General features: G+C 44.2%; 4 protein-coding genes across 4 annotated transcripts; 2 read left to right on the forward strand and 2 right to left on the reverse strand.

Annotated features, from left to right (window-relative positions):
• Positions 1–609: 609 nt before the first annotated feature.
• dmbx1a (diencephalon/mesencephalon homeobox 1a) lies at positions 610–2,531 on the forward strand. Its single transcript, XM_070845686.1, has 4 exons — positions 610–763; positions 907–1,085; positions 1,591–1,996; positions 2,092–2,531. Exons 1-4 carry the CDS (start codon positions 610–612, stop codon positions 2,529–2,531), a joined length of 1,179 nt encoding a protein of 392 aa, XP_070701787.1.
• Positions 2,532–9,345: 6,814 nt separating this feature from the next.
• nsun4 (NOP2/Sun RNA methyltransferase 4) lies at positions 9,346–12,842 on the reverse strand. Its single transcript, XM_070845460.1, has 8 exons — positions 12,750–12,842; positions 12,070–12,293; positions 11,646–11,843; positions 11,244–11,398; positions 10,950–11,110; positions 10,696–10,820; positions 10,428–10,560; positions 9,346–9,812 (listed from the first exon to the last, which is right to left on the reverse strand). The coding sequence occupies exons 1-8, from the start codon at positions 12,840–12,842 to the stop codon at positions 9,669–9,671; spliced, it is 1,233 nt and encodes a 410-aa protein (XP_070701561.1). The 3' UTR covers positions 9,346–9,668.
• Positions 12,843–13,036: 194 nt separating this feature from the next.
• On the forward strand, positions 13,037–15,080 carry LOC139214365 (cytochrome b-c1 complex subunit 6, mitochondrial-like). The gene is made up of 4 exons (XM_070845203.1): positions 13,037–13,180; positions 13,744–13,809; positions 14,357–14,518; positions 14,645–15,080. The coding sequence occupies exons 1-4, from the start codon at positions 13,133–13,135 to the stop codon at positions 14,675–14,677; spliced, it is 309 nt and encodes a 102-aa protein (XP_070701304.1). The 5' UTR covers positions 13,037–13,132; the 3' UTR covers positions 14,678–15,080.
• A 637-nt stretch (positions 15,081–15,717) lies between these two features.
• pif1 (PIF1 5'-to-3' DNA helicase homolog (S. cerevisiae)) lies at positions 15,718–23,008 on the reverse strand. The gene is made up of 12 exons (XM_070845551.1): positions 22,457–23,008; positions 22,200–22,323; positions 21,879–22,004; positions 21,098–21,251; positions 20,872–20,986; positions 20,432–20,538; positions 20,026–20,165; positions 19,298–19,404; positions 19,097–19,184; positions 17,955–18,100; positions 15,996–16,187; positions 15,718–15,886 (listed from the first exon to the last, which is right to left on the reverse strand). Exons 1-12 carry the CDS (start codon positions 23,006–23,008, stop codon positions 15,842–15,844), a joined length of 1,896 nt encoding a protein of 631 aa, XP_070701652.1. The 3' UTR covers positions 15,718–15,841.
• Between the last annotated feature and the right edge of the window lie 277 nt (positions 23,009–23,285).

Genomic DNA, 23,285 nt, shown 5'->3' on the forward strand with positions numbered 1-23,285 from the left:
TCCAGTCGTCTGTCTAAAACCGAACAGCCTTCCCGTAATGTTAAAATATAATCCTGCTATCCGGTTGCAGGTTTTGCCACCGAGACCCGGAACAAATCTCCTTATTTCATTTTCCAACACATCTCATCAACGCCCTGATCTGTCAGAGCAGCGTTTTCAGAGGGGATTTGGCTTCTCCGGGATCACAGAGACGACGTGAATAAATTCATGAATAAGGCATCCGTCACGGTTCATTATGAGAGGGAGTGATAATTACACCAATTAAAAGTCTTTTGTATAATTAATGGATTGAACAGGGCGATAATTGGATGTTAATGGATAACACTTTTGTCTGAGTGCGCACATTAACATTTATTGGCCCTTGAGCGCGAGAACCTGCTGACATTCACACACATACACACACACACACACACACACACACACACACACACACACATGATCTCGTTCCTCTTATTAAAACAGGGGCCTGGTGTCACAGATCACGTGTTCAGTAGTGGTGGCGTGTCCATCAGCAGCCACGCGCCCCCCACCCCACCCCTCCTCACCTGCACTCTGCTCCTCCATCTGAAAGTTTCCTCTGTGTCGTTCCGCAGGTAGAGGCCTCTCACCATGCAGCACTACGGGGTGAACGGCTACTCTCTGCACGCCATGAACTCCCTCAGCGCCATGTACAACCTGCACCAGCAGGCCGCGCAACAGGCGCAGCACGCACCGGACTACCGGCCCTCAGTGCACGCGCTCACACTGGCCGAGAGACTAGCTGGTAATAGATGTTTTTTTTTTTTTTAATTATTAATTACTAAGATCTGTGTTTGGCTTCAGTAAAGTGTGGTGACACAATCTTGTCATCAGTTAAATAAACTTTCCGTGTGTTTTTTTCTTTTCCCAACGGCTGCGCATTTCAAGACATCATCCTGGAGGCTCGCTACGGATCTCAGCACCGCAAGCAGCGCCGCAGCCGCACGGCCTTCACCGCGCAGCAGCTGGAAGCGCTGGAGAAGACTTTCCAGAAGACCCACTACCCGGATGTGGTGATGAGGGAGCGGCTGGCCATGTGCACCAACCTGCCCGAGGCCCGCGTGCAGGTACGCCCCTCCCCACACCTGACGGGAAAACACCACCAAAAAAATAACAAAACATACAGACATTAAAACAGGAAATAGATGTGCATGTTGGAGCAGTGAGTTTGTAGGGGATTTTTTTAAATGCTAAATTGTGTTTTATATTTAATTCTGTAATTCCAGGTTTTTATGTCTATGAGGACTTCAAGTTTCATGTATTTCTGTAGTTGCAACCTGAATTTGTGGGGGTGACCTAGCCTTTTCTTTTGGGATGTTGTTAGATTTAAAGTCATGAGAGGAATCTAAATAATCTGTAGTAATAAAAACCTACAGCTTTACACACAAAAACATATTTTTAGGTAACACTTAAAATGCCTTGCTCACACTCCATTTGCCTGCACAAAGCTAAATGTAGATTTATCCACATGCAATAAGTGCACGAATATATTTAGTTTGTTAAAAAACTACTTCACACTTCTAGCACCTCTCTGCTCGTTCTCACTCGCCCTCTTCTCCTCGCCGCCATCAGGTTTGGTTCAAAAACCGCAGAGCCAAGTTCCGCAAGAAGCAGCGCAGCCTGCAGAAGGAGCAGCTTCAGAAGCAGAAGGAGGCGTCAGGGGAAGGAGGAAGCGAGAAGGAGGACACACCCCCCTCCGCAACTATCCTTCCCGACACCCAGCTCCCTCCTTCGTCCTCTTCCTCCTCCTCCTCTTCCTCCTCCCTGGAGACAGAGGGTCCCGTGGCCTGTCCTGTACCGCTGGACATGGAGCTGAACGTCACGTCAGCAGAACACTCTGGCAGCGAGTCGGCGACGGAGGACAACGCCACAGATAAGGAGGACGAGAGTAAATCTCAGAGAGAGGAGATGAAGTGTGAGCGAGCAGTGACGCCTGGGGACGTCTCTCCAGCCTGCAAAAGACTCAGCCCTAAACCAGGTAAGAATCTGGGACACGTGACTTTCTCCTCACCTGCAACACTGCACTCCTCAGCCGACTGTATAATGATCGAATCCCCTCTGCTCTCTGTCCAGACTCTCCCCTGGTCTCTCCCTCCGTGACCCCCTCCTCCTCCAGCAGCGGCCTGGCCAGCAGCGGTCCTCTCCCTCAGAGCCACTCTTACTCCTCCTCCCCTCTCAGCCTGTTTCGTCTGCAGGAGCAGTTCCGCCAGCACATGGCCGCCACCAACAACCTGGTGCACTACCCGGCGTTTGACCTCGCCGCCCCGTCCTCACTGCCCTACCTGGGAATGAATGTCAACATGCCCCCCGCACCGCTGGGCTCCCTGCCCTGCCAGTCTTACTACCAGTCTCTGTCCCATCACGCCCAGCAGGTGTGGAACAGCCCGCTGCTGCAGGCGTCGGCTGCAGGAGGCCTCGCCAGCCACAACAACAAGACCACCAGCATCGAGAACCTGCGTCTGAGGGCCAAACAGCACGCCGCCTCGCTGGGACTGGACGCAATGTCTAACTGAGGGTCAGACTGTATGGAGGACAATGTAAAGTAGGCCGGAGCCTCGGCCTACACATCACCCCGCCCCACTGCCTGTCTGTGTGACTGTCATAGCTCTTTAGGAACCGTATTCTGACCCCTTCTCGAGTCGATGGGCACAGGACTTGCAGAGATGTCCGAAAATAAAACATGACAACATGCACTGGACCTACAGGACTGCATTTCACAGCTTTTTGAGACACCCCCACAGCTTGTTTGATTCCTCCTGAGCTTCAGTTTCAGCTCAATATCCAAAAATTCAACTTTGGGAAAAGAAACCCCACAAGATGTTGAACACTGCTAGAAAAATGCGACATATGAAGTGGACGTCCCGAGTCAGAGGACAGTGAACGGACTCCTGACTCACATGATGACGATGTTTCCGACAGACTGGAGCTTCTATAAGTTAAAAAAAAAAGAATCCCTGAAAATGATGTACACAGCTGAAGATGGATGCACTCAGTTTAAAAGACAATGCAAACAATGTTTACAAGAATAATGTGAATAAATGAGGCACTTTTGAAGGAATTAGGCTCGCTGGCCAGGAGGAAGACGACATCGCTCCTGCAGCAAAGAGACCATTTCTGCCACAGGACCATTGACATTTCAATTAAGCAGCGCAGTTATGTACATAGCATGTAGTACATAACAGCACATAAATAAAAATAAACTTCAAGCCATGTTGTCCTCAACTGCATAATTAAAAGTGACTAATTTACCAGTTTAATGGCCAGTAATATGCCACTTTGTACAGAGGCTGGCGTCATAATGAGAAAATGATTTCAGTGACTAAATTCTCAAAGCTTTTAATTACATTTTGCCCCGGGCTGAGGGAGCTGGGGCAAATGCAATTATGAACATGCATACCATTTAAGACCTCCTTTATAAATTCAAAAGGTCTGTGCACTAAAACGGTCAATTTAGGTAAGAACATGATCGACGTTGCCTCACAGCGACTCGATCAGTCTCCTTTGTATACAAAATGAAATGACAAACGCATTTGGACTTTGGACATATTTTCTCAGCATTTCTTCTCGCCTTAATATTCTCTTGAGGAAACATGCAGCTTTTCATTGAACGTCAGACTGTTAGCACTTGATGAGGAGAATCACATGCGTCTCAGATGTTTTTTCTGTTAATGTGTTCTGGAAGCTAATGTCTTCTAATGATAAAAAAAAATGCACATTATTTTAGTATGTAAAATACAAAAAAAAGTCTATCTATTAATGTTTACTGGTAAGGTAATTGTAAAGTTCCTATTATGTTGTATACTTGATAATGGACTCTGTCTCAGATAAAATTCCTTTAGCTGTCAGATTGTAAGATTGTATTTGCTGAGCTCACCGGCAGCCCCGTCTACCCTCCTCTCTCGGTTGTCTGTGTAACGATCTTGGTTTGAATTACTATTTTCAATGTGTTCACTTTCTTCTCTGGAATCGGCTTGGAAGAGGCAACTGAACGGATCTGGAAAAACTGCCACTGAAGTCAATGAAAATGAAAAGATTTCAGTGAATAACTGACCAGAGTCCTCTGTGTACTGCTGTCTTGACTCTATTTGAGTTCTGTTGTTGCTATTATTCTAATGCTGTCCCCCCCCACTGTCTTTGTCAAACTGCTTGGTCCAGTGGTAGATAGATTCATAATGCTGGAGGAGAGAGTGAGCGGGCCGTCAGCAGTGTTGTTTCCTTTACTCCTCCCTAACGATGTAGACTTGAACTAGTGTTGTTGTAAAATAATCGCAAATAAAAACATTGCTTGGAGATCTTTATAATGAGGGCTTCTCTGTCTGTGCACAGCTCTGTGGCTGGGGAGGGACGCACAAGGGGGGAGTGCTACAGTTCAAAACTGCAATACAAATGCCATTAAACAGCACAAATATAGAAATACAACAAGTAGATATAAGCTTTAGTATCTTGTGTTTTAATGGTGCTAATCTGCCTTTTGAGTGCACAAAAAAAGACTGAAGGATCAAAGTTGGTTTTAATTCCTAATTGCTGAATGTAAAACATGATGCAGGTTATTAAAGGTGATCTCAGCTCAGCTGTTCTTCTGCCTCAAAAATGAGAGTATGGGAGAAAAGGTGATTATGAGAGGAAAAGGAAAACAGCAAGGTGAAGAAAAGCATCAGGATGATGAGGGGAAGGGAGGAAGGTCAAAGTGAGAGAACAATTTTAAAAAAAACAAAAAAAAAACAACACCAACAAATAAAGTGTATGAGAATTTGCAGGGAGACAAAGAGACAGAAAAAGAACAACGTAATCGGAAAAATAAAAAAGCCACATGGAGACATAAGCCATCCCCAATGAATAAGCAGGCCATTATCCTGAAGAATGACGGCCTGGGGCGGTGATTATGCTGCTATTATATCTTTAACAGCATGGTTTGTCAAAACGCACAGACCCCCACCCAACCCTGCCCCTACACACACACACACACACACACCAAATACACACATATGTGGGGCAAATGGGCATCTCTGACACCTCCTCCAAAATGTGCCCTTGCTCTTCCCACAGTAAACTTTACATGTGCTGTGAGTGCATCGCCCCGGCTGCGTGACATTGCTCTGCTGTTAATTGAATCGGCCTTTAACACGCCATTCCCCCTCAGTGTGTGTAAATAACAAATGCCACTTGGCTGCTGCATCGAGCAGCTCCTCCAGCCGTTATGAATGACCACCAACCAAACCTCTGATGGAGGAGGATAATGATCTCACCAGATTAGCAGCGGTAATGTGCGTCTAACACCTCACCCTAACCTTGTTGTGTTTTATTACACCACATGCATGTATGTATGTGTGTGTCCTCGACCAAGGGCATCCTGATTGTGCGACTGACAAGCTTGTGGCGTGGATATGCAGCAGAAGTGAATGTCCTTGTTATCCAGGTTAGGAATCTGTCCGGCTACACGGCAGGATTTCCTCCCATGGGGCTCTGGAGCAGAGAACATAACACAATACTCTTGTTCCGAATGTTCTCTCTTTTCTTAACACCCATCCCCCAAACAGACACACACACACACACACGCACGCCCCGGGGGTTGAACAGGGATTGCTAGATTGTACTGCTGCAGGGTCAAGTGTGTTGAGCCCTTGATGCTGGATCAGGTGCTTCCATCTCTAACACTCAGGGCTGCATATTCACCACCACACTGCCCTGAGCAGCCATTTATAGGCACACACACACATAACTCCATCTACTTTCCTTTAAGCAACTGATGTGTGTGTGTGGTAGCTATTTTAAGATATGAACTCAGGTCAGTCAACTTCAAGATTTAAGTTGTCTCAAAAATGTATTTCATGAAAGTGCGTCTAACATGTAAACGTTGCCTGTCTTTGCACTACACGATTGAGACTGTACTAGAGAGTAAAGCTTTACATATTTTGAATCAAAAAAAGGTTTGTGTGTGACTCGCACAGGCCAGTTGATGTCTCTTGCTTTAACTCTCTTTCTCTCCCTCACTCACACACACAGCCCCCCAGAGCAAGCCTCCCCACACAAAAATCACAGTGTACCATTCAATCAGTGTTTTTCTCTCCCTCCTCTCCATGGTTCTCTTAAAGGTTTTAACCATGGCGAGAATGAAAAGTGCCAGCGTTAGAAACCTCGGCCCATTGAGGAGGTGACAGGGTCTGCCAGAATATGATCCTAATCCTGTTTCCAGCATTCTTTTAGCCCACTGGCATTGCCATTTCACCGCATATTCTCTGAGCTGTCAGGCCCAGGGAAATCCCTCTAATAGTGCATTGCCCAGATACACATCAAAGCCCTCCTGGAAACCACCAGCAGGAACTTAAGGGAGAGCGAAGCACAAGTACAATCAGGCTAACAACTGAACATGCAAGGAAAAAAAAAAAAAAACCTGAAACCACTCAACGCTCAAAGAAGTTCAGCTCATACATGACGCTTGAGGAAATGTAACATGGCAACACTCCTCTGCCTTCTGTGCCCAAGATGTGTTAGATAATTAACAGGGCAGGAGACAGAGCAAAGATAGTTGTTATAAAGATGGAGAAATAGAGAAAGAGATAGAGAAACAAAGAGCGTTAGGAGTGATATCAAGAGGCAGACAACAGGTGGCTAAACTGTGTATCCTGGGCCACCCTCCTTTAGTTCCACTTCATCTTCCATTTTCTTCTTGTCCTTTTTTTCTTAAACACTCTGACTGCCATCTCACCCCTCCCTGGGTAATCTTCTTAGAGAGAAGAAAACCCCCATTCTCTCTCTTCTTAATCTGGCTGCAGCCTAAACCTACGGTTGCATTTCCAATGTGGGCTTCACTGAACCGAACGGGGCGGCTCTCAGCCCTCCTCACGGAGCACCGAGTCTATCTGAGAGCGTTTAGATCACATACCGAGTACACGGCCGGTACACTGAACTTGTCTGAAGTAACTCAAAGGACAGTCTGTACTTCTGAAGGGAAACACTTTTAAATATCACGCGATGCCATCGACTGTTAGATTAAAGCAAAACAGTGCTACATTATGGGATGTTCTCAGGCCTGTGTGGATGGAAAAAAACTCAATTGCTTTTATGGGGGGAAAAGCAGACAATTGAGTAAACTGGCCAATTAATTTAAAGTGCATCATTATGTTAGTGCCCAAAGTTATATAAAAATACAATATCGCCCTCTGATTGATTTCCAACTTTGTCACAATTACCCAAAACAAACCAAGAAAAAAACTGTCTCAGAAAAATCTGAGACAGTTGATGAGGACATATTATTATCATATGGTCCATCACAACCACATCACTATGTATGAACTACAATCATTGACAGAATGTAAACAGATCTGTTTGTGAGCTTCACTGCTGTGATAGTAGATCTCAATCACCCATCAATTACCAATTATGCAATAAAATAAAATAAAATCACTGTCACACTAGCTTCAGTGAAATGTGCTACAAATGATCCACTAATGCCAACAGACACCAGGATGCCTCTAAAGGTAAATAGAAATTAGCTTCAGATATAAATGGCCACGATCTGAGCAGCTGTAATCTGTAAGAAAACCCCACAATGCAGCAGAGAGCGCATCCTGCTGGGCTCAGGCGACACCGTGCATCTGCAACAAAGACCCCCGCCGGTGAAATCCCCTCTCTCGCCGCCAACTGGGGTGCACGTCTGATCTTCACCTCTGAGCTGGAAGACTCTACAGCAGGAACAACGGCGTCTGCTTTAAACACGCAGACTTCAACTAAGTCACCGTGTGCACCTTCACGAAACATCAAGACACCTTGAAGTTCATCTTCACACTGTCAGAGCTGAAAACACTATACTGAGTCCTTCATTTCAGTGGCTGCTAATCAAGTTACTTAGACAAACTACAGACCTGTAACACCTGTAAGACACGTTTCCTTTCCCTTCTGCTGTCATGTATAAACCTACTGCAAGGGCTGGAGTTCATCTCTAAGATCATTCATTGAGTAGCTTGTGTGTGACGAGGTGAAAACACAAGACTATCAGTGTTTTGCATGTTTATTAGGAAAAAAATGCAATATATAAATTGTATTTGGGGACACAACAGAAGCACTGTTGTGAAGATAAATCCATAATATTCATCTTTTTAATACACAGCATGTGTCTCCCTAACACAGGCTTACACACAGGGACACAAATGCACAGCGGTTCATTGGCTAATTCAATAATAAAGCAGACAGCCAGTGGAGTCTATAGACAGGCAGGATAGAGAGTAACTCATCTCTAACAGTCTGCCGTCTCCTGAGTGTTAAAACATGTAAATTTATGTAAGAGCCCATAGGAAACACATATTTACAATACGTTTAGGTAATCACAAGATGTGCGAGGAGGCACTCAAGGCCCTGGAGACGAAAGCAGTCAATACAAAAATAGTTTTTATGTGTCATTAATTCCCTCTGCATTCCCAGATACATCCCCCTTTTACCGCAGTAATACAGTAATCACTCACAATCGCACAGAAAATTATCTGCACTCATCTGTGGAATAAAAAAGCGGAGGGGCAAAACAGGGCGCGACGTCCCATTTTAGCTCTCTGCTGCCTCTTTAATGTTCATCTGGGAGCCGCATGGCTGCCGTCCGTCCCTGCACGGGGATGGGAGTCAGCTCCTGCACTTGGAGCGGCTTAATGACAGTGGGATGTGGATGGTGGACTCGTTAGACACACACACCCATATACACACACCTTTTTCACGCTACATTGCCTGGCCAGGACAACATAAAGGGTCATCGGCGGTGTGATGGAAAAAAAAAAGAGGCACCTCTCTGCTCACATTAGCTCGAGATAAGAGGAGACATTTCACCTCTGAGTGATGTCAATGCAAAACGGAGTCAATCCAGCTATAATAATGAAAGTTGCACAGATTCTGATGTGAGCAGCCAAATGGTCAAATAAGTCATTACCTGCCTGTTCATTACGCCCTCCTTCCACATGCCCACATACCGCGTTATTAGGCAAAGCCATCAAACCTGATGAATAACCATAGAACAAGCCAAACCCCATTTTCATTGGAGAGTTAAGGAGAGCAGGTCATTCTGATGGAAATTTGTGTTTCAGTAATGTGATTCCCCAGCCTGAAATATGCATCTCCATGCATCTGACACAGAGCAGGAGGACACACGCACGCACACACTGGAGCTCCTGTCCTTTACAGACATACCCTTGGTGTCCTCTAGTGGTCCCTGAATATACAGGATGCTTTTAATCTTAATGTACAGTTGCCACCTACAGGGCAAAAATAAAACTACATTTAAAAAAAAAAAAACACATTGCAAAGTTGATTTATTTGTAAGTGCATTCTTTTGTGTCCAAGAAATGTGGTCAGTCACTGAATTTCCAGTAACTGAGTCCAAAAGTCTCCATAAAAAGCACTGAAGTTCAGTCAGTGTTACTCACAGGTTTACTGTCAAGGTCCAGGCTCCTTCATGGGGATTCTTTGTGTTTTCTGACACTGAAATCACACACTTGACCATCTGTATTCCCGTATATCAAAAGTCCATCACCATGATGAAAACTTCCCCATCTCCAGCTGTGCTCTGACAGCTGTAATTCGCACACATGAGTCTGAGGCTGAGGAGTCCACAAAGCAGCGACACGGTCAGTCGAATGTCTTTGACGCGAGGCCGTCCATTAGTCAGCGGTCTACGTAAGCCTCCTGAGCTTGCACATGTAGATGGGGCCAAAGTTAGCGGCTAAGTGTGGGATAACCATCTCACCCAGGTGGAGGTCGGGAGTGAAGTGAAAGGTTTTCCTAAACATGTGTGTGAGGGGCCGCAGGTCAACAACCTGAATATAGATAGAATGAGGGCAAGGGGGGGAGGGGGAAGAGAAAACATTAAATAATTTGTTTTAATTTGATTCCCGTGTTGATAGTCAGGCAGTCCTCATATGTGAGCGGTCAGAGCGGAATGATAGTTATCTTCCACTATTCTTGAGTTTATAGCCTAAATCTCTATTATACAGTTTACATCTTGTTTACAGTTTACAGTTTTAGATCTTGGCCAAACTGTCCTCCATCATGGACAACACCTCCCACCCTCTGCATCTGACTGTGTGGGCCTTCAGCAGCTCCTTCAGTGAAAGACTGTTACACCTCAGGTGTAAGAAGGAGCGCTTCTGCAGGTCCTTCATTCCGACAGCAGTCAGACTGTACAATGCTGCATTATAGCCTGCTGTACTAATCACTAGCACAACCACTGCCTTATGCACTTTTTATTTACTACCCAATCTTGGGCAACTGTGCAATAATCCACAATCAACATAATTCTTCTGTATATATTTTGTTTATTTCATTCTCTATTTCTTTAACTATTTCTGTCCCCTTGAGCTGCAGTAACAGCAAACTTTCCCCACTGATGGATCAATAAACGTTATCTTATCTACAGTGTGTGTCTGACTGACCTGGAGGCTGATGCCGTGGTTTTCTTGAGCCAATTGGACGGCCTGTTCCACCACTCTCAGGTTCTGGATTTGAGAAAGTGTGCAGGTGGAGTAAAGGATCTCCCCACCAGGACAAGCTGCTTGGATTCCCGCTCTGCAGGACAGAGAGAGCGTTTGTTCATGTTATCTAAAATAATCATGTTCTTCGTAGCTCTTAAGTGGGCTTTTTTTTCCCCACAGTAAAATGATGTGAGAAGCAAACTAGATTCATAGTTTCATCCAAACTTACAGCAGCAGCTCCAGCTGTAGCTGCGGCAGCCTTCGCCTCTCACTGGTCCTCATCTTGTTGAATATGTTGTTGTCGTCCTCTGTGAGCGAATGTCTGTCTGTGGTGCAGGGGACGTCAACAAGGACCTGAGAACAGAACAGAAAGGAGGAGGTGGACAAAGTGGAGGCATTCAGATAAACCCATCATTAATTACGTACGGGCAATGTGTAACTTTTCAAAAAAAGCATAAGCTTGATTGTGTGACATCAGCTTACTCTGTCAAAAGTGTTCCTTTCGATTTCCCCCCACTTGCTACCATCAAAGGAGGTGATGCGCAGTGTCTGATCCGTCAAAAACTGCGTAGGTACGTAGCTGTGGAGGACCCTTCTCAGGCGAAATGTCCGAGACACAGACACATCATTCGCACACAAAAAACCTTTGGCATGAACAGAGATGATGGAGGGTTAGACAGGCAGAGCCAAAGCAGTAAACCTCACAGACATGGAAGGCAAGACAGTTTAGCCATGGGCTAAATGAGGATAACAGAGACAAAAGGGCCGTCCTCTTACGTATAGACTGGGTCTGAAGTAAAGCCAGGGTCTTGCCTCCCGGAGCAGCACAGAGATCAAGCACACTGTGACCTTCTTGAACATCCAGTGCGAGACAAGGCAGCACAGAGGCTGCGTCCATCAGGTAGTAACCCAGCAACCCGCACACGTCTGGTCTTTAGAGGACAAGAGAACGCAGAGTCAACACCCAGACGTTAATGGACTATAGACAAGACATTTATAAGCCCTATAAGTGTGTATACGTGTATATGTGTGTGTGTGTGTGTGTGCCTCATGGTGGAAAGCATGGAATTAAATAAGGATAAATATATTTTCAAAAAAAGAGTTAAAATGTGAAAATCTAGTTACTAATAGTTACATAACGTGATGAATTTTCATCCCATAAGTAACAAATAAGCTCACCTGGCAGGCTTGAATCTCGTGATGTCCCCTCTTGGGAACACTACGCACTTGATGTTAGGACTTAGCTGCAGAGGAGATAACCGCTGCCCATCTATGTCCGATTTCTTCATAGAAACACCGCTGGATTCTTCCGCGCCTGCAACATCTGATTCTTGCTCTGTGCATGGCTGACCTGTGGAAATGATGAAGAAGAACACCCTTTCAGAGATGACAGAGAGCAGCTTTATTGCCATTCCCCTTAAACACGATGATGAGCTGTTGTTATAAAAGTAGTTTTGAAGAAAAAAGCTGAAATAATAGCATAACAAATGATACAGTGTTTTGCTGAAACCTTGGTTATCAAAGGGCTTGTTCATGGGCTCTGGGGAAGGATTTTTTCTACATAACAATCAATAGGTTGACTATAAAGATTGGAAATGCTTGCCTACCCTCTGTATCCCTGTCACTGATAAAGTCTCTGCATCCCTGGGCCTCGAAGTCCTCCAGAGCAGCACCATGGTAGTAATTATTGAGCAGAGCTCCATACTTCCTCTCTGACAGCAGGGCGACTCGGACCGAAGGCCACAGCTTCCCCAACTCGACACCGTAGGTGGCATCAAAGTGCTGCAGAGCGAGACTGGTGGGAGGATACTTGGCTCGTGTGGTGGCCTGTCCGAAGAAAGAGAGCACTCATTTTGAATGTTTCCTTGCCTTGATGTTCTCTCTTGTTTCTGTGTGACTTTAATTTGTCAAGTTAAACACACAGTATAGGGGCAGGATTTGAAAGACCATGTCTGTGTAAAAAAACCAAAACCAAATGAAAGGACAAACATTTTAATACACTGAGTGAAAGTAGCACCAATAAGTTGTGTCTCCTACTGTATAATTTAATGAATATATTCATATGAACTGTTAAAATCTTAGGTCCAGCACTCATTAATTAACTTACACCCGCCACAGTAGAACAAGTTATTGCTTTTTTAAATATCTGCTCTCTGTTGCTATGTGGCTCCATGTTCCTGACAGCTACAGACATTAAACATCTTTGACCCTCTGAATGAGTCTAACTTCTACAGATAAACACCATTATCAACTGTGCCATCCAGTACTGCATTGGCAACTTACCCATTTTTCTTTCACTCGGTTTCGTCTCGGCGTTAGGCACCTTAAATCTTTAACTTTTCTCAGCAGAAGTCTGGTGTCCTGCAGCAGCGCCATCTTGCCGTGCAACAGTTTAATGGTCCGTGTCCGCTCCGACAGCCAGAAACAAAAGTTCCGCTCGCATTGACCAACTGACTGGGCGGGGCTTACGCAGAATCTAAGCGTATGATTGGATTAGAGCGACTTCAATAATCCCTTTTAACCAATAGGAAGCGTTATCCGGTGATCCTTCTAGTCGTTTCCGTCGTGTGACCTGTCCTCACGTCCTCAACGAGCAGCAGTGCAGCTGAAGCGCCTGGACTTCTGTCCTCTGCCGAGAGTTTCTGGTGAAATTCAGAGTCGCAATCATGGTTTTCGAGAGGAAGATGCTCACATACGGCGACCCCGACGACGAGGTACTAGAAAATACCCAACATGTGTGTTTTTAGTAGCTTAATGTGTGTGTGAGTCAGCTTACATTACCTAACCCCGCTGGTCAGCTAGCGGTGTGCCAGCTCTCTGAAAGGTGTCTAAAAACTATAGCTGGTGTCTTAACTTGGCTGCCAGCGGAAAAATATAAGACTGTACATGATTTTAAGGTTTTTACTTGTTTTTACTGTGACTGGTTCAGGGTCTGTGGCACATGTAGCTTTAGCTACACGTTAAAACAGGTAGTTCCTCTTGGTTATCTGGATAAGATAAGATAAGATGCACCTTTATTCATCCCCCCAAAGGGGAAATTCACATATTAACAACAGCTACATCAGAAATAAAAAATGACAGTGAGAACTCCAGGGAAAAAAGAGAAAGAAATAAAGAAAATTAAAATAAAATACAAACTATATCCATGGTTCAGTTAAAATAGCAGAAGTTAGTTTTAGTGCAATCATTGTTCCTCTTCTATAAATGAAACATTTTGAGACCAAACCAGTACGATCAATATAACGCTCATATTATCACATATATTGTCACTGACCAGGAGGAAGAGGCGCCTGAAGAGGAGGAAGAGGAGGAGGAAGAAGAAGAAGAGGAGGAAGACATGGTGGTAAGTGTTTTTTTAGTTTAAATAATTTTAGGGAATATATTCCTCATTTATATTGGAGTGTAAATGAAGAATTCACCTGCTTTTTATACTGTACTTTTTGCAGCACTGCATTTATCTGAAAGCTTTACTAGTTACTTGGTACATTCAGATTAAATGTAGAAAGTAAAGAATAATCAACAAATAAATTAGGATTTATTATTATTATTATAATTATTATGAGATCAAATTCAAAATTATTGATCCCGAAAGGAAATTCACAAGCTACTCAGCAGTGTTATAAAGCAGTAAATGCATCTATGATTATAATATTATGAAATATTATTCTTGAATGGGCTGTTCTATCAATCATTCTCCTTTAACTCTTGAAACTTTAAGTATATTTATCTAAGTGGGCTTCAGTTTCGGAAGTGGGAACAATGAATTATGATGGTGCAAAGTTGGATGGATGGATTACTGGTTACTATGTTTAATTCATTGTTTTAAAATAAAAGTCTTCATGACGCCCCACTCTCCATAATTTATCACATTTGATTTTTGTCCCTCCCAGGATCCTCTAGAAACGATACGAGTAAAGTGTGAGCAGACTGAACACTGTGTGCACACTAGGGAGCGCCTGGAGGCCTGTGAGGCCCGTGTCGGCTCCAGATCCAGCACCATGGAGGAGTGCACAGAAGAGCTCTTTGACTTCCTGCATGCACGGGACCATTGTGTAAGTGTGTGAGAGACACACAGCGGGTAGAAGTGAAGAAAACGCACACTCTCCCCTCCTTATCCCTTTGTGTGTGTGTGTGTCTTCCAGTGAAGACGCTAACTGTGTTTTCCTTTCTCTTTACAGGTCGCACACAAGCTGTTCAGCAATGTGAAGTGACCTGCCTGCCTAGTTCCACCACGTGCAGCTGTAGAGTCTATTTAACTGCTAAAATTGTAATATAATCAGGACAATTGTGTTGTTGTTCTCCTGTGTATTAATGTAAATGACTTTTCTTGGGTTCTGGGACTGAAGACTTCCCACTATTTCTGTACACAGTCCTCACTTGCACAGACAGGATCAGAAGTAGTATATGAAATATGAGCCACTGCTTGTAAAGGTGATGAATGCATCCAAGTCGTTTGTATACGTTTGTGCGAAGACTGGGCTCAAACTCATCATTCACAATGTGGTTACTTCATCTGCAAAGACAAAAATGATGCTCTGGTATCATAATTTACCTCAGGTTCATGCATAGATTCAAGGTCCTCGCTGGAAAATAAAGCTTTCTTTTCCACTTTGAGTCGTATGATTTTAATGAATGATCCTTCTATGGTTCAAGTGGAGGCGACAACCTGACTGTGTGCTCTGAGGCCTGTCTTTGGTTGTGATGCGAGTTAAGTGTCAGGTTTGAATGCTACAACCACAGAGGGTAATTTGGACATTAAAGATTATTTGGTACACAAAAGCACTCAATCCTGTAATAAAATCTGTTCACCTTTATGTATAATAACTGCTACAACATCCTGTTTGAGAATTAAACTGAAGTGATATGGTGTCAGAACAATTGTAGCCTGTTTCAGGCATCAGTGCCTGGTAGGTAACTGCTTCATTTTACTAAAATAACACCTGTAGGCAAAGGCTTTAAATATTAAGTGGCAGGGCTGAAATGAACACCCCCTTTTGTCTGTGTTGTACAGGCAGGCAGTACATTTTATTTATAGGCACCTTTTCAAAGCACTCAAGGACACCGTACAACACACAGATAAAAAAACAAATTTTTGTGTAAAATAAAACTTTATTTGCATACATGCCAATAAATCATGAATTAAAAATCAAAGCATAAAAAAATAAGCTTTATACATGATAATTACAGTAATGATCAGAAGGGGGCAGTGTGACCTCTCACTGCCAGTTAAAACAGGAAATATGAGGTAGAGAAACACTGAAGACGTCTGGCTGCAGTGGTTTAAGAACCAACGTTGTCCCACAAGGAATTAAATATGCAGATAAGTCATGCACACGGTGCATAATGTGACAGAAGATGCAGAGGAATTCACCTCCTCACCAGGAGTTTTCTTTGTTGCCAACAAAATCATCCATGGAGGCCTGCAGGTGGAGACAGAGGAGCTTATTTCACAGTGAACAGTGTGAAAATGGTTCAATCAACAATATCCACAGGATATAATAATGACATGAAGAAGAGTCTTTCACTGACCTGCATGAGCAGCCTCTCCTTCCTCAGTTTTCTGTAGAAGAGGAGAACATCTGGATCTGCCCGGACCACGCGGGGGTCAAAGTCCATGACCCTCAGACCCTCCAGGCTCCGGGCCCGAGACAAGGCCACGTAGGCCTGGCCGCTCTCAAACACGCGTGCCAGAGAGATTTCCACACAGTCCAGTGTCATCCCCTGAAATAAATAGTCACAGGAGCTATTTTACAACCCAATTCACAGGTAAGCAGTGATAAATATATATTCCAGTATTTAACATTGAATGTGTCTCGTCTCCAGGATTTATTCACAGCTTGTCAACAGCAGGGTCATTTCCCCACAGAGAGAGAAAGATGGAGGGGGTGGGGAAAAAAATGATTGTCCTGTATACAGATGAGAGATTTTACTGGACAGAGCCAAATCCAAAGCTACACCGACCCTTTTGTTCTCAGCCAGTCAAATCATTTCCTCTGAAGCAATGCAGCTTGGAGTTTCCTTTTTATTTCTCGGTGCTTCAGCTCCTCTGCTGTAGATCCAACATCAGTGACACACTGGTCGTGACCAATGAACTCAATTATCCAGAGGGACCTTTTTCCTCTCTAACCAATTTCAGACACTGGGGGGGTCAGGATGTAGAATGTGCTGCGGGAGCCGCTGGTGAGTGATTGGTGATTTTGGCGATGGCCTTTATCAGATAGCAAACAGACAGACGACAGGAAATGAGGAATGGGCAGTGGATTGGGAGGGGGGGTTAATGGCCTGGGATGTTTCGATTCCACGGTCAGCATCGTAAGCCATCAGCACGTCCCCAGAACATATTTTAGCCCCAAATGACACCCTGGTCTTAAGTGTGGCTGCCTTGGCTGACAATTTTAATTAGTTGACTGAGCCAAGTTTTATAAAAAGACATACAGCATGTTGCCATCGTTTTGTCATCAATAACTGGTACAAAATACTAGATTAAAACCTAGAGATGTTTATGTGGAGTTGGATTTATGCTGCAGGAGGAAACGCCGGGCTGACTGTGGATCAGAGCTGTCTGGTAAATACCAACTGAAAACAAATGGGCTCACCTGTAAACCACATTAACATGCTCTCACTCCGTTAAATGGTACAGCATGTCAGAGCGCCCATTCATCCATCACAGGGAGGAGCAGGAGTGAGAGGGGAAGTGGTCTAAATAGCAGCAGGCACTAATGAATGTCTGTACCAAGGTTATTAGAATCGTCTTAAATTAAACTAAAACTGGGTGTGAAGACACATTTTAGTTAACTGAAAGAATAAAAACTAGACTTAAAAAAAAAAAAAAAAATGAACTACTGAAATTATTGTGTACTTACTAAACTAAATAAATATATAGGAAAAAAAAGTGTTGATGCCAGTTCTGCACTAATCCTACCCTAACAAATACCCACCATGATATAATAAGAACTAATTTCGAAACGAATAAAAACGAAGCTGTGACGAGCAAACCCACCCTGGAATCTGAAAAAGTAAAAACTATTTAATTGAAAATGAAAACTACCAAACTATATTAATGCTTGTCTGTACAAAATGTCACGACAACGGCTGAATGTTTCAGAATGACTGAGTGCTTCCAGGTTTTATGTTCCTACAGTGTGAAAACTCTGTGTACAAAGTTATGAGAGGATTCTTTTCATCTGAACTTGTCTTGTTAACGAGGACAGTGACTGAGTTTCAAGATTGGCTCAGACAATGTAATCAAACAGTCAGCCACTTTTAGCTGCACAGGCGTGACTGCAAATGCAGCGCAAAAGAAAAATAAATTGGTTCCAGCACAATTTGATTAAAATGGCCATTGATTTAAGACAAACCCACACAAAACACCGGTGTGCCTTAGCAACAATGAACAATCTCTTCCACGGAGAGAAAGTAATGGCATCAGAGTGATTTAGGGAGCATTTGTCCAATACTCTGCATGGCTGTGACTGGCCCTACCCTCACCTGGCTCTTGTGGATGGAGATGGCCCAGGCTAGTTTGAGCGGCAGCTGCTGTCGACTCAGGTGGATCCCACCACCGGACTTAAACACCCAACGCTCGGGCTTCAGCACCTCCGTGACACCGCACAGGAAACGCACACGTGGGAGTCCTGAGGGGAATGAGTCACATTTATAGAAAAAAAAAAAAAAAAAACCCACTACTGTTGCCACTGGAGAGACAACCTGTGGCATTTTCCTTAAAGCAATTTGACATTTACAGCATTCACAACTACAGTACTTTAAACCTTTGCCCCATTTTTATCTTTTCTGTGCCTCTACCGACAGCTGAGAACAAGCTACAGTGGCTGTAAAGTAATCCTGGCATTTACGCCAGACCCAAGCACATCCACTAAAAATGAAACCTATGTGAAAATTAGTAGTCAACTGCTGTTTCGTTCAGTAAGTTTGTTGTGTTATTGTGCGACTTTGCTGCTTTAGAATTAGTTTCGATCTAACACAATACCAGTGTAAAACACAAACCAACTAACCGATCGAGGCAGCAGTATATGAGCAGCTCCCATGCTCCACGAGGTAAAATTATTGATTTTGTCAATGGAGTCTGGTGAATTTGAATAGCATGGTTTAAGGGGTGATCCTGGTTAAATAAAAAAGGATCCTACAGTTTCTGCAGGGATCCATCTGTAATGCTGTCAGACACTCTGAATAACAATCTGAGCCTGTCAGTAGCACAAACAAGCTCTTTTAGTGGACACACTTTGATCTGCCAAATTTCCCTGAAGGATTGCATGATAGCTGCCCGGCGACAATGAGGAAATGGTCCAGCAGAGACCAAAGTATGTGCAAATAGGGACCAAAGTATTTAAAATTAATCATCCTTTAAATGACCTCCTTGTTTTTCCATGATTCATGTTAAGCGGCACCAGGATCTAGCCTCCTACAGATATGAATGGAATGGATTTTCTCATCTGAGCACGAGAGTGAGAATTCATTTTCACAAAATGTTCCTCTTCATCTCCCTTTCCACTCCACTGATTTATTTAGAGCTCAATGAATAAAAGATCTTACTCTACATTCTGGCTTTTCTAGGCAAATATTTACACAATTTGTTTCAAGATGAATAAATAAATACATAAATAAAGACTGACCGTGCTTTCCAGACTCAAAAGCCACCACGACCCCTCGTGCTCCGTTCACAAGACCTCGAGCGACATCCAGGTTCTTTGTCAGCATGACCTTAAAGAGAACAAGCATCATAAAACACTTCAAAATCTTCATTAAAACGGAGGGCAGTGTTCTCGACACCGTAGGCAAAAAGATCGTAGAATGAAAAGCAAACACAGACTCACCTGAGCTCCCACTTTGAGCTGTATCAGTCTGCTGACGGGGCTGTGGCCGTCTATTGTCTTCACCAGGCCCGGGTCGCTGTCCAGGGCCTCAAACACACGCACTGACCCTACAGGGCAGGGAGAGACCCATTACATTATGATGATGATGACGACAATAATAATTATAATAGTGAATGATCAAAACAACAACAGGGTTTGTGCAGCTTTTTAAGAGCAAAGTTCAAGCACTTTAAAACTGTAACCAAACCCAAAACCCTGACAGCCTTTATCATCACATCCAAATGGTTACTTAAAATGCAACTGTGAAAAACAAAGTGGACAGTTTTTCTTTGCATTCACAGCAATGAATGTCTTGTTCCACAAACACTTACAACAGGATTGTTTCATTTAAAAGATACTTGGTTTACATCAGTGATCGTGTGGAGGAAACGTCTAGATTAGGTTGAAAAATCAAGCGGTTTTCAAGGAGTATACTCAAATTTTAAGCCTTTTCCAAACCGTGAACAGTTACAGAAGAAGAAAAAAAAAAAAAAAAACAGAACAGGAAACAGCAGGAGCCAGAAAATAAGTGGCATCTAGCTGAGCTGAAAATTCATCTCAAGACGAAGCCTGTTTCAACGTTACCATACATGACTTTTTGTTGTTGTTGCCTATTTTCACCAAACGAAGCAGCACCTTTTCCAGCTGCAGAAAACGTGCTGTACATGATCACACAGAAGAGTCCAGACCTGGCAGCTGCTGGAGTTTGTTCTCGTTTGTGAGCTCCACGTCATCCTTGTGCGTGCACAGCCTGGTCGCTAGAATGCCGTCCCTCTCGATCTGATGGTAGGCGCTTTCCATCAGCTTGGCAGTGACTTCCTCTGTCGCCCTGAGTGGTGTCAAGACAGAACTTCATTGAACTTTTCCTTTACAAAAAAAAAACCAAAACATTTTCTGCAGCATGGCACAAATCAAATGTTCTGTGGAATCTAAAAGAAAAACCCACAGGCTGGTGCCGCTACATACATTTATGTAACGTAACTAGAAAGCACATTCTGTATATTTATATAAACTGTATGATGTTATTTATTGAAAACTATGCGCACACTGGGATCTCATTAGGAACGAAAATGTCAAACTGTGTCTATCATTTACCTGCCCACCCTCACTGCCTGCAGGAGGGAGATGAAGGACTGGTCCGTTTGCCTCCGCACTTCTGTTAGCTCCATGTTGAGCTGGATGACCTTACGCCAACTCCTGGCCTGGAGGTTCATAAGGGGAGAAAAGGTCTTTTTCCATGACATCCATTACAGGACGTAAGCAGATCTTTACTCTGTAGGCTGAACAGTGGGCAAGTGTAAATGACTCAGTGCAGTTCTGACTCACACGAGCCTTTACACAAGTGGAGGGCACAAAACATTTGAATTTTCAACCACGCTGCAAAACACAACAACAAGTTGGATATTTTAAAAAAATAGTTGCATTGATAATAAAGTGGTTAATCGCCCTGATCTCCCATCAGCTTGCTGACACAGTGTTACTAAATCAAATGACAAAAACAAACAGTGAGGTCCTGTGACCCTCGATGGGCTGACCTGGAAGCAGAAGCTGGCCTTCTCCTTCCCCTTAGAAACAGGAGGCAGCTGCAGGAAGTCACCACACACGATCAGCTGGATGCCCCCAAACGGCGCAGTCGACCTCCTCACTGACCTGCAAGTGAGGAGTCGTACGTTACTGAAGATGACTGATGTCAGAGTATTCTATGCTACTGTAAATCTCATTGTGATTTCATTTAATGTTCAGCTTTGAACGTCTCCTCACCTGGCCACTGACTCGAGCTTGTCAAAGAACTGGGCCTCCACCATGGAGATCTCATCGATGATGAGGTGGCGACAGCTCGTCCAGTGCTGCAGCACGCCGGGCCTCTGGGCCAGCTCGATGCACTGCTCCAGGGGGGCAGAGCCGGAGCCAATGCCTGGAGGCAAGAGCACAGGTACGGGGGCAAATGAACAACGCCTCCACAGATGATACTCAATTCACACCGTGTGCCGTTTGAGATTTAATTAAAAACATCCAGTTATGTGAGGAGACAGCCGACCCTTCCTCCTCCATTAAATTAAAACACCCATAATCTGAAATACGCCACCACACAGACATTGTAATGAGCCAAAGGCTGCAGATCTTTCTTTGGACTGAAGTTACACTGATAAATGGGGCAGAAATGTTGAGTCAACTCTGCTAATGGTTTCGATTGTTTTTTATTACAGTGTGAAGATGCCACTTTGGGCTCTGGTGAGTTATGATGGGCATTTTTTCCACACCGATTTGAATACTTAATGGTTAAGAAGAAATTAAAATATCAATAATCTGTTAAAACCTGTTAGTTGTTGCCTTGCTGATAAAGATTCTGCCTCCTCTGTCAGTAGCACAGTCTAATTTCAGAAAACCTTTTGGTGAAACCGGGAAAATTGCCCAATTATTGGATGTTGAGGGGAAAAAACAATAACGTCTGCACATCTCTCCCTACTAATTATGTTCTATTTACAGACACACATTGGTTATGTGAAATCAATTTCGTCTCCTCAGAGACACAACAACTGACCTGCAAAGCTGTGCAACGTTGTTCCTCCAATGTGACATGCAGCCACTCCTGTGCTGGCTGTGGCGAAGGTGCTCTTTGGAGGAAGAGATCCCATGACTCTCTTCAGTAAGAACGACTTTCCTGTGCCTGAAAAACAAATTCAAATGAGCTCAGAACACACAGACTTCATCACCAGAGAGAAAAAACACCACAAAGGGATGTGTCTCTGAACGGCAGCATCAGTACCCTGTCACATAATTCAGTAAGAAAGTTATGCAGACTGTAAAAAACATACAAGAGCATCTCTTTCAGACGTGGCTTCATTTACCACCTCACACCCACCTGCACTTCCAGTGAAGAAGACGTTCTTGCCGCTCAGCACAGCACTGAGGACAGCCGCCTGTTCTTTATTCAGCTTACGTGATGGCAGAGACAGGATGGGCTTCTTATTTGGGTTGGCCTTCACCTGAGGGAATCAGCACACAGCCAATGAGTTTAAAGAGATGAGAAAGAACCTAAAAGACTATGAAACCAGGAGAGAAGATGTCGGTGCAGCAGCTTCTGACAGATACCGTTTGGGTGTTTTGTGTTAAACTCACTGGGCTGAAGTTGCAGTCACTCCTGGACCTTTTGACCTGCTGTCCCGTCCCTGCAGCAGTCGTCTTGTTGGTGCGGTCTGTCAGGCCTTTGGGGGCCGCTTTACTTCTCAGCTCATTGACCTTCTGGATGTCCTTCTGCTGCAGGGGGCTGATGGCCTCAAAGCAGCGGGGCAGGCCGGCTTTGAGCTTCTCCCGGCCGGTCAGGGCCTTCGTGCCCTGCCAGGCCTGGTGTTTGATGCTCAGGGTTTTGAGGAAGAAGTTCAGCTGGTCTGGGGGGCAGTTGGATAGGAGCATCTGGATGTTTTCAGGGAGCAGTTTCACGGTGCACTTCCCATCTCTGGCGAACTTGGTGAAAAGCTTGAACTCCCTCAGTGGGTAACTCTGCGGGACTTTGCCGTCGTGGACCCGGAGGATGATCTCCTGGAACTCATTGCGGCCCAGGATGACAGAGGCTTTACGGATGACCTGCCTCCGGGTGGCCTGGCCGGAGGCGTTCAGCTGCTCCACCGTCACACAGCACTGCAGCTGGGAAGCGTCTTCCCCTGCGGACATGGCTGCAACTTTCTAAAAAAATAAAATTAATCAGCTGACATTTATTCACGTACAGCAGTTTGGTCTGACAGAGGTGTAAATAAAACACTACATGAAACAGCAAGCAGAGCTGTGTTTTAACAGCCTGAGATGAAACAATAACGCCATCGCAGCTGTGCTTCATTCAATCAACTCAACTCATCAGACGTCGTGATCTCGCTTGATTATAATGTAACAATTAAACTTGAGTGCACGAGCCAAATAAACTTTAAACATCGTTGCAGAAAGAGTTTTAATT

Source organism: Pempheris klunzingeri, chromosome 15 (assembly GCF_042242105.1).
Source record: "Pempheris klunzingeri isolate RE-2024b chromosome 15, fPemKlu1.hap1, whole genome shotgun sequence".
Taxonomy (NCBI): Eukaryota; Metazoa; Chordata; class Actinopteri; order Acropomatiformes; family Pempheridae; genus Pempheris; species Pempheris klunzingeri.

Bases quoted from the DNA above. Each gene is read 5' to 3' on its own strand.
- dmbx1a (XM_070845686.1), top strand. From the start codon at position 610: ATGCAGCACTACGGGGTGAACGGCTACTCTCTGCACGCCATGAACTCC. The intron at 764-906 runs GTAATAGATGTT...GCGCATTTCAAG, and splicing joins ACTGGCCGAGAGACTAGCTG to ACATCATCCTGGAGGCTCGC. The intron at 1,086-1,590 runs GTACGCCCCTCC...CGCCGCCATCAG, and splicing joins TGCCCGAGGCCCGCGTGCAG to GTTTGGTTCAAAAACCGCAG.
- nsun4 (XM_070845460.1), bottom strand. From the start codon at position 12,842: ATGGCGCTGCTGCAGGACACCAGACTTCTGCTGAGAAAAGTTAAAGAT. The intron at 11,399-11,645 runs GTGAGCTTATTT...TGTCCTCTAAAG, and splicing joins ACGAGATTCAAGCCTGCCAG to ACCAGACGTGTGCGGGTTGC. The intron at 10,561-10,695 runs GTAAGTTTGGAT...TCTGTCCTGCAG, and splicing joins CTACAGCTGGAGCTGCTGCT to AGCGGGAATCCAAGCAGCTT.
- LOC139214365 (XM_070845203.1), top strand. From the start codon at position 13,133: ATGGTTTTCGAGAGGAAGATGCTCACATACGGCGACCCCGACGACGAG. The intron at 13,181-13,743 runs GTACTAGAAAAT...GTCACTGACCAG, and splicing joins ACGGCGACCCCGACGACGAG to GAGGAAGAGGCGCCTGAAGA. The intron at 14,519-14,644 runs GTAAGTGTGTGA...TTCTCTTTACAG, and splicing joins TGCATGCACGGGACCATTGT to GTCGCACACAAGCTGTTCAG.
- pif1 (XM_070845551.1), bottom strand. From the start codon at position 23,008: ATGTCCGCAGGGGAAGACGCTTCCCAGCTGCAGTGCTGTGTGACGGTG. The intron at 20,987-21,097 runs GTGAGGAGACGT...CCTCACTTGCAG, and splicing joins AAGCTCGAGTCAGTGGCCAG to GTCAGTGAGGAGGTCGACTG. The intron at 18,101-19,096 runs GTCAGTCTTTAT...CATTCCCCTCAG, and splicing joins TTTTGAGTCTGGAAAGCACG to GACTCCCACGTGTGCGTTTC.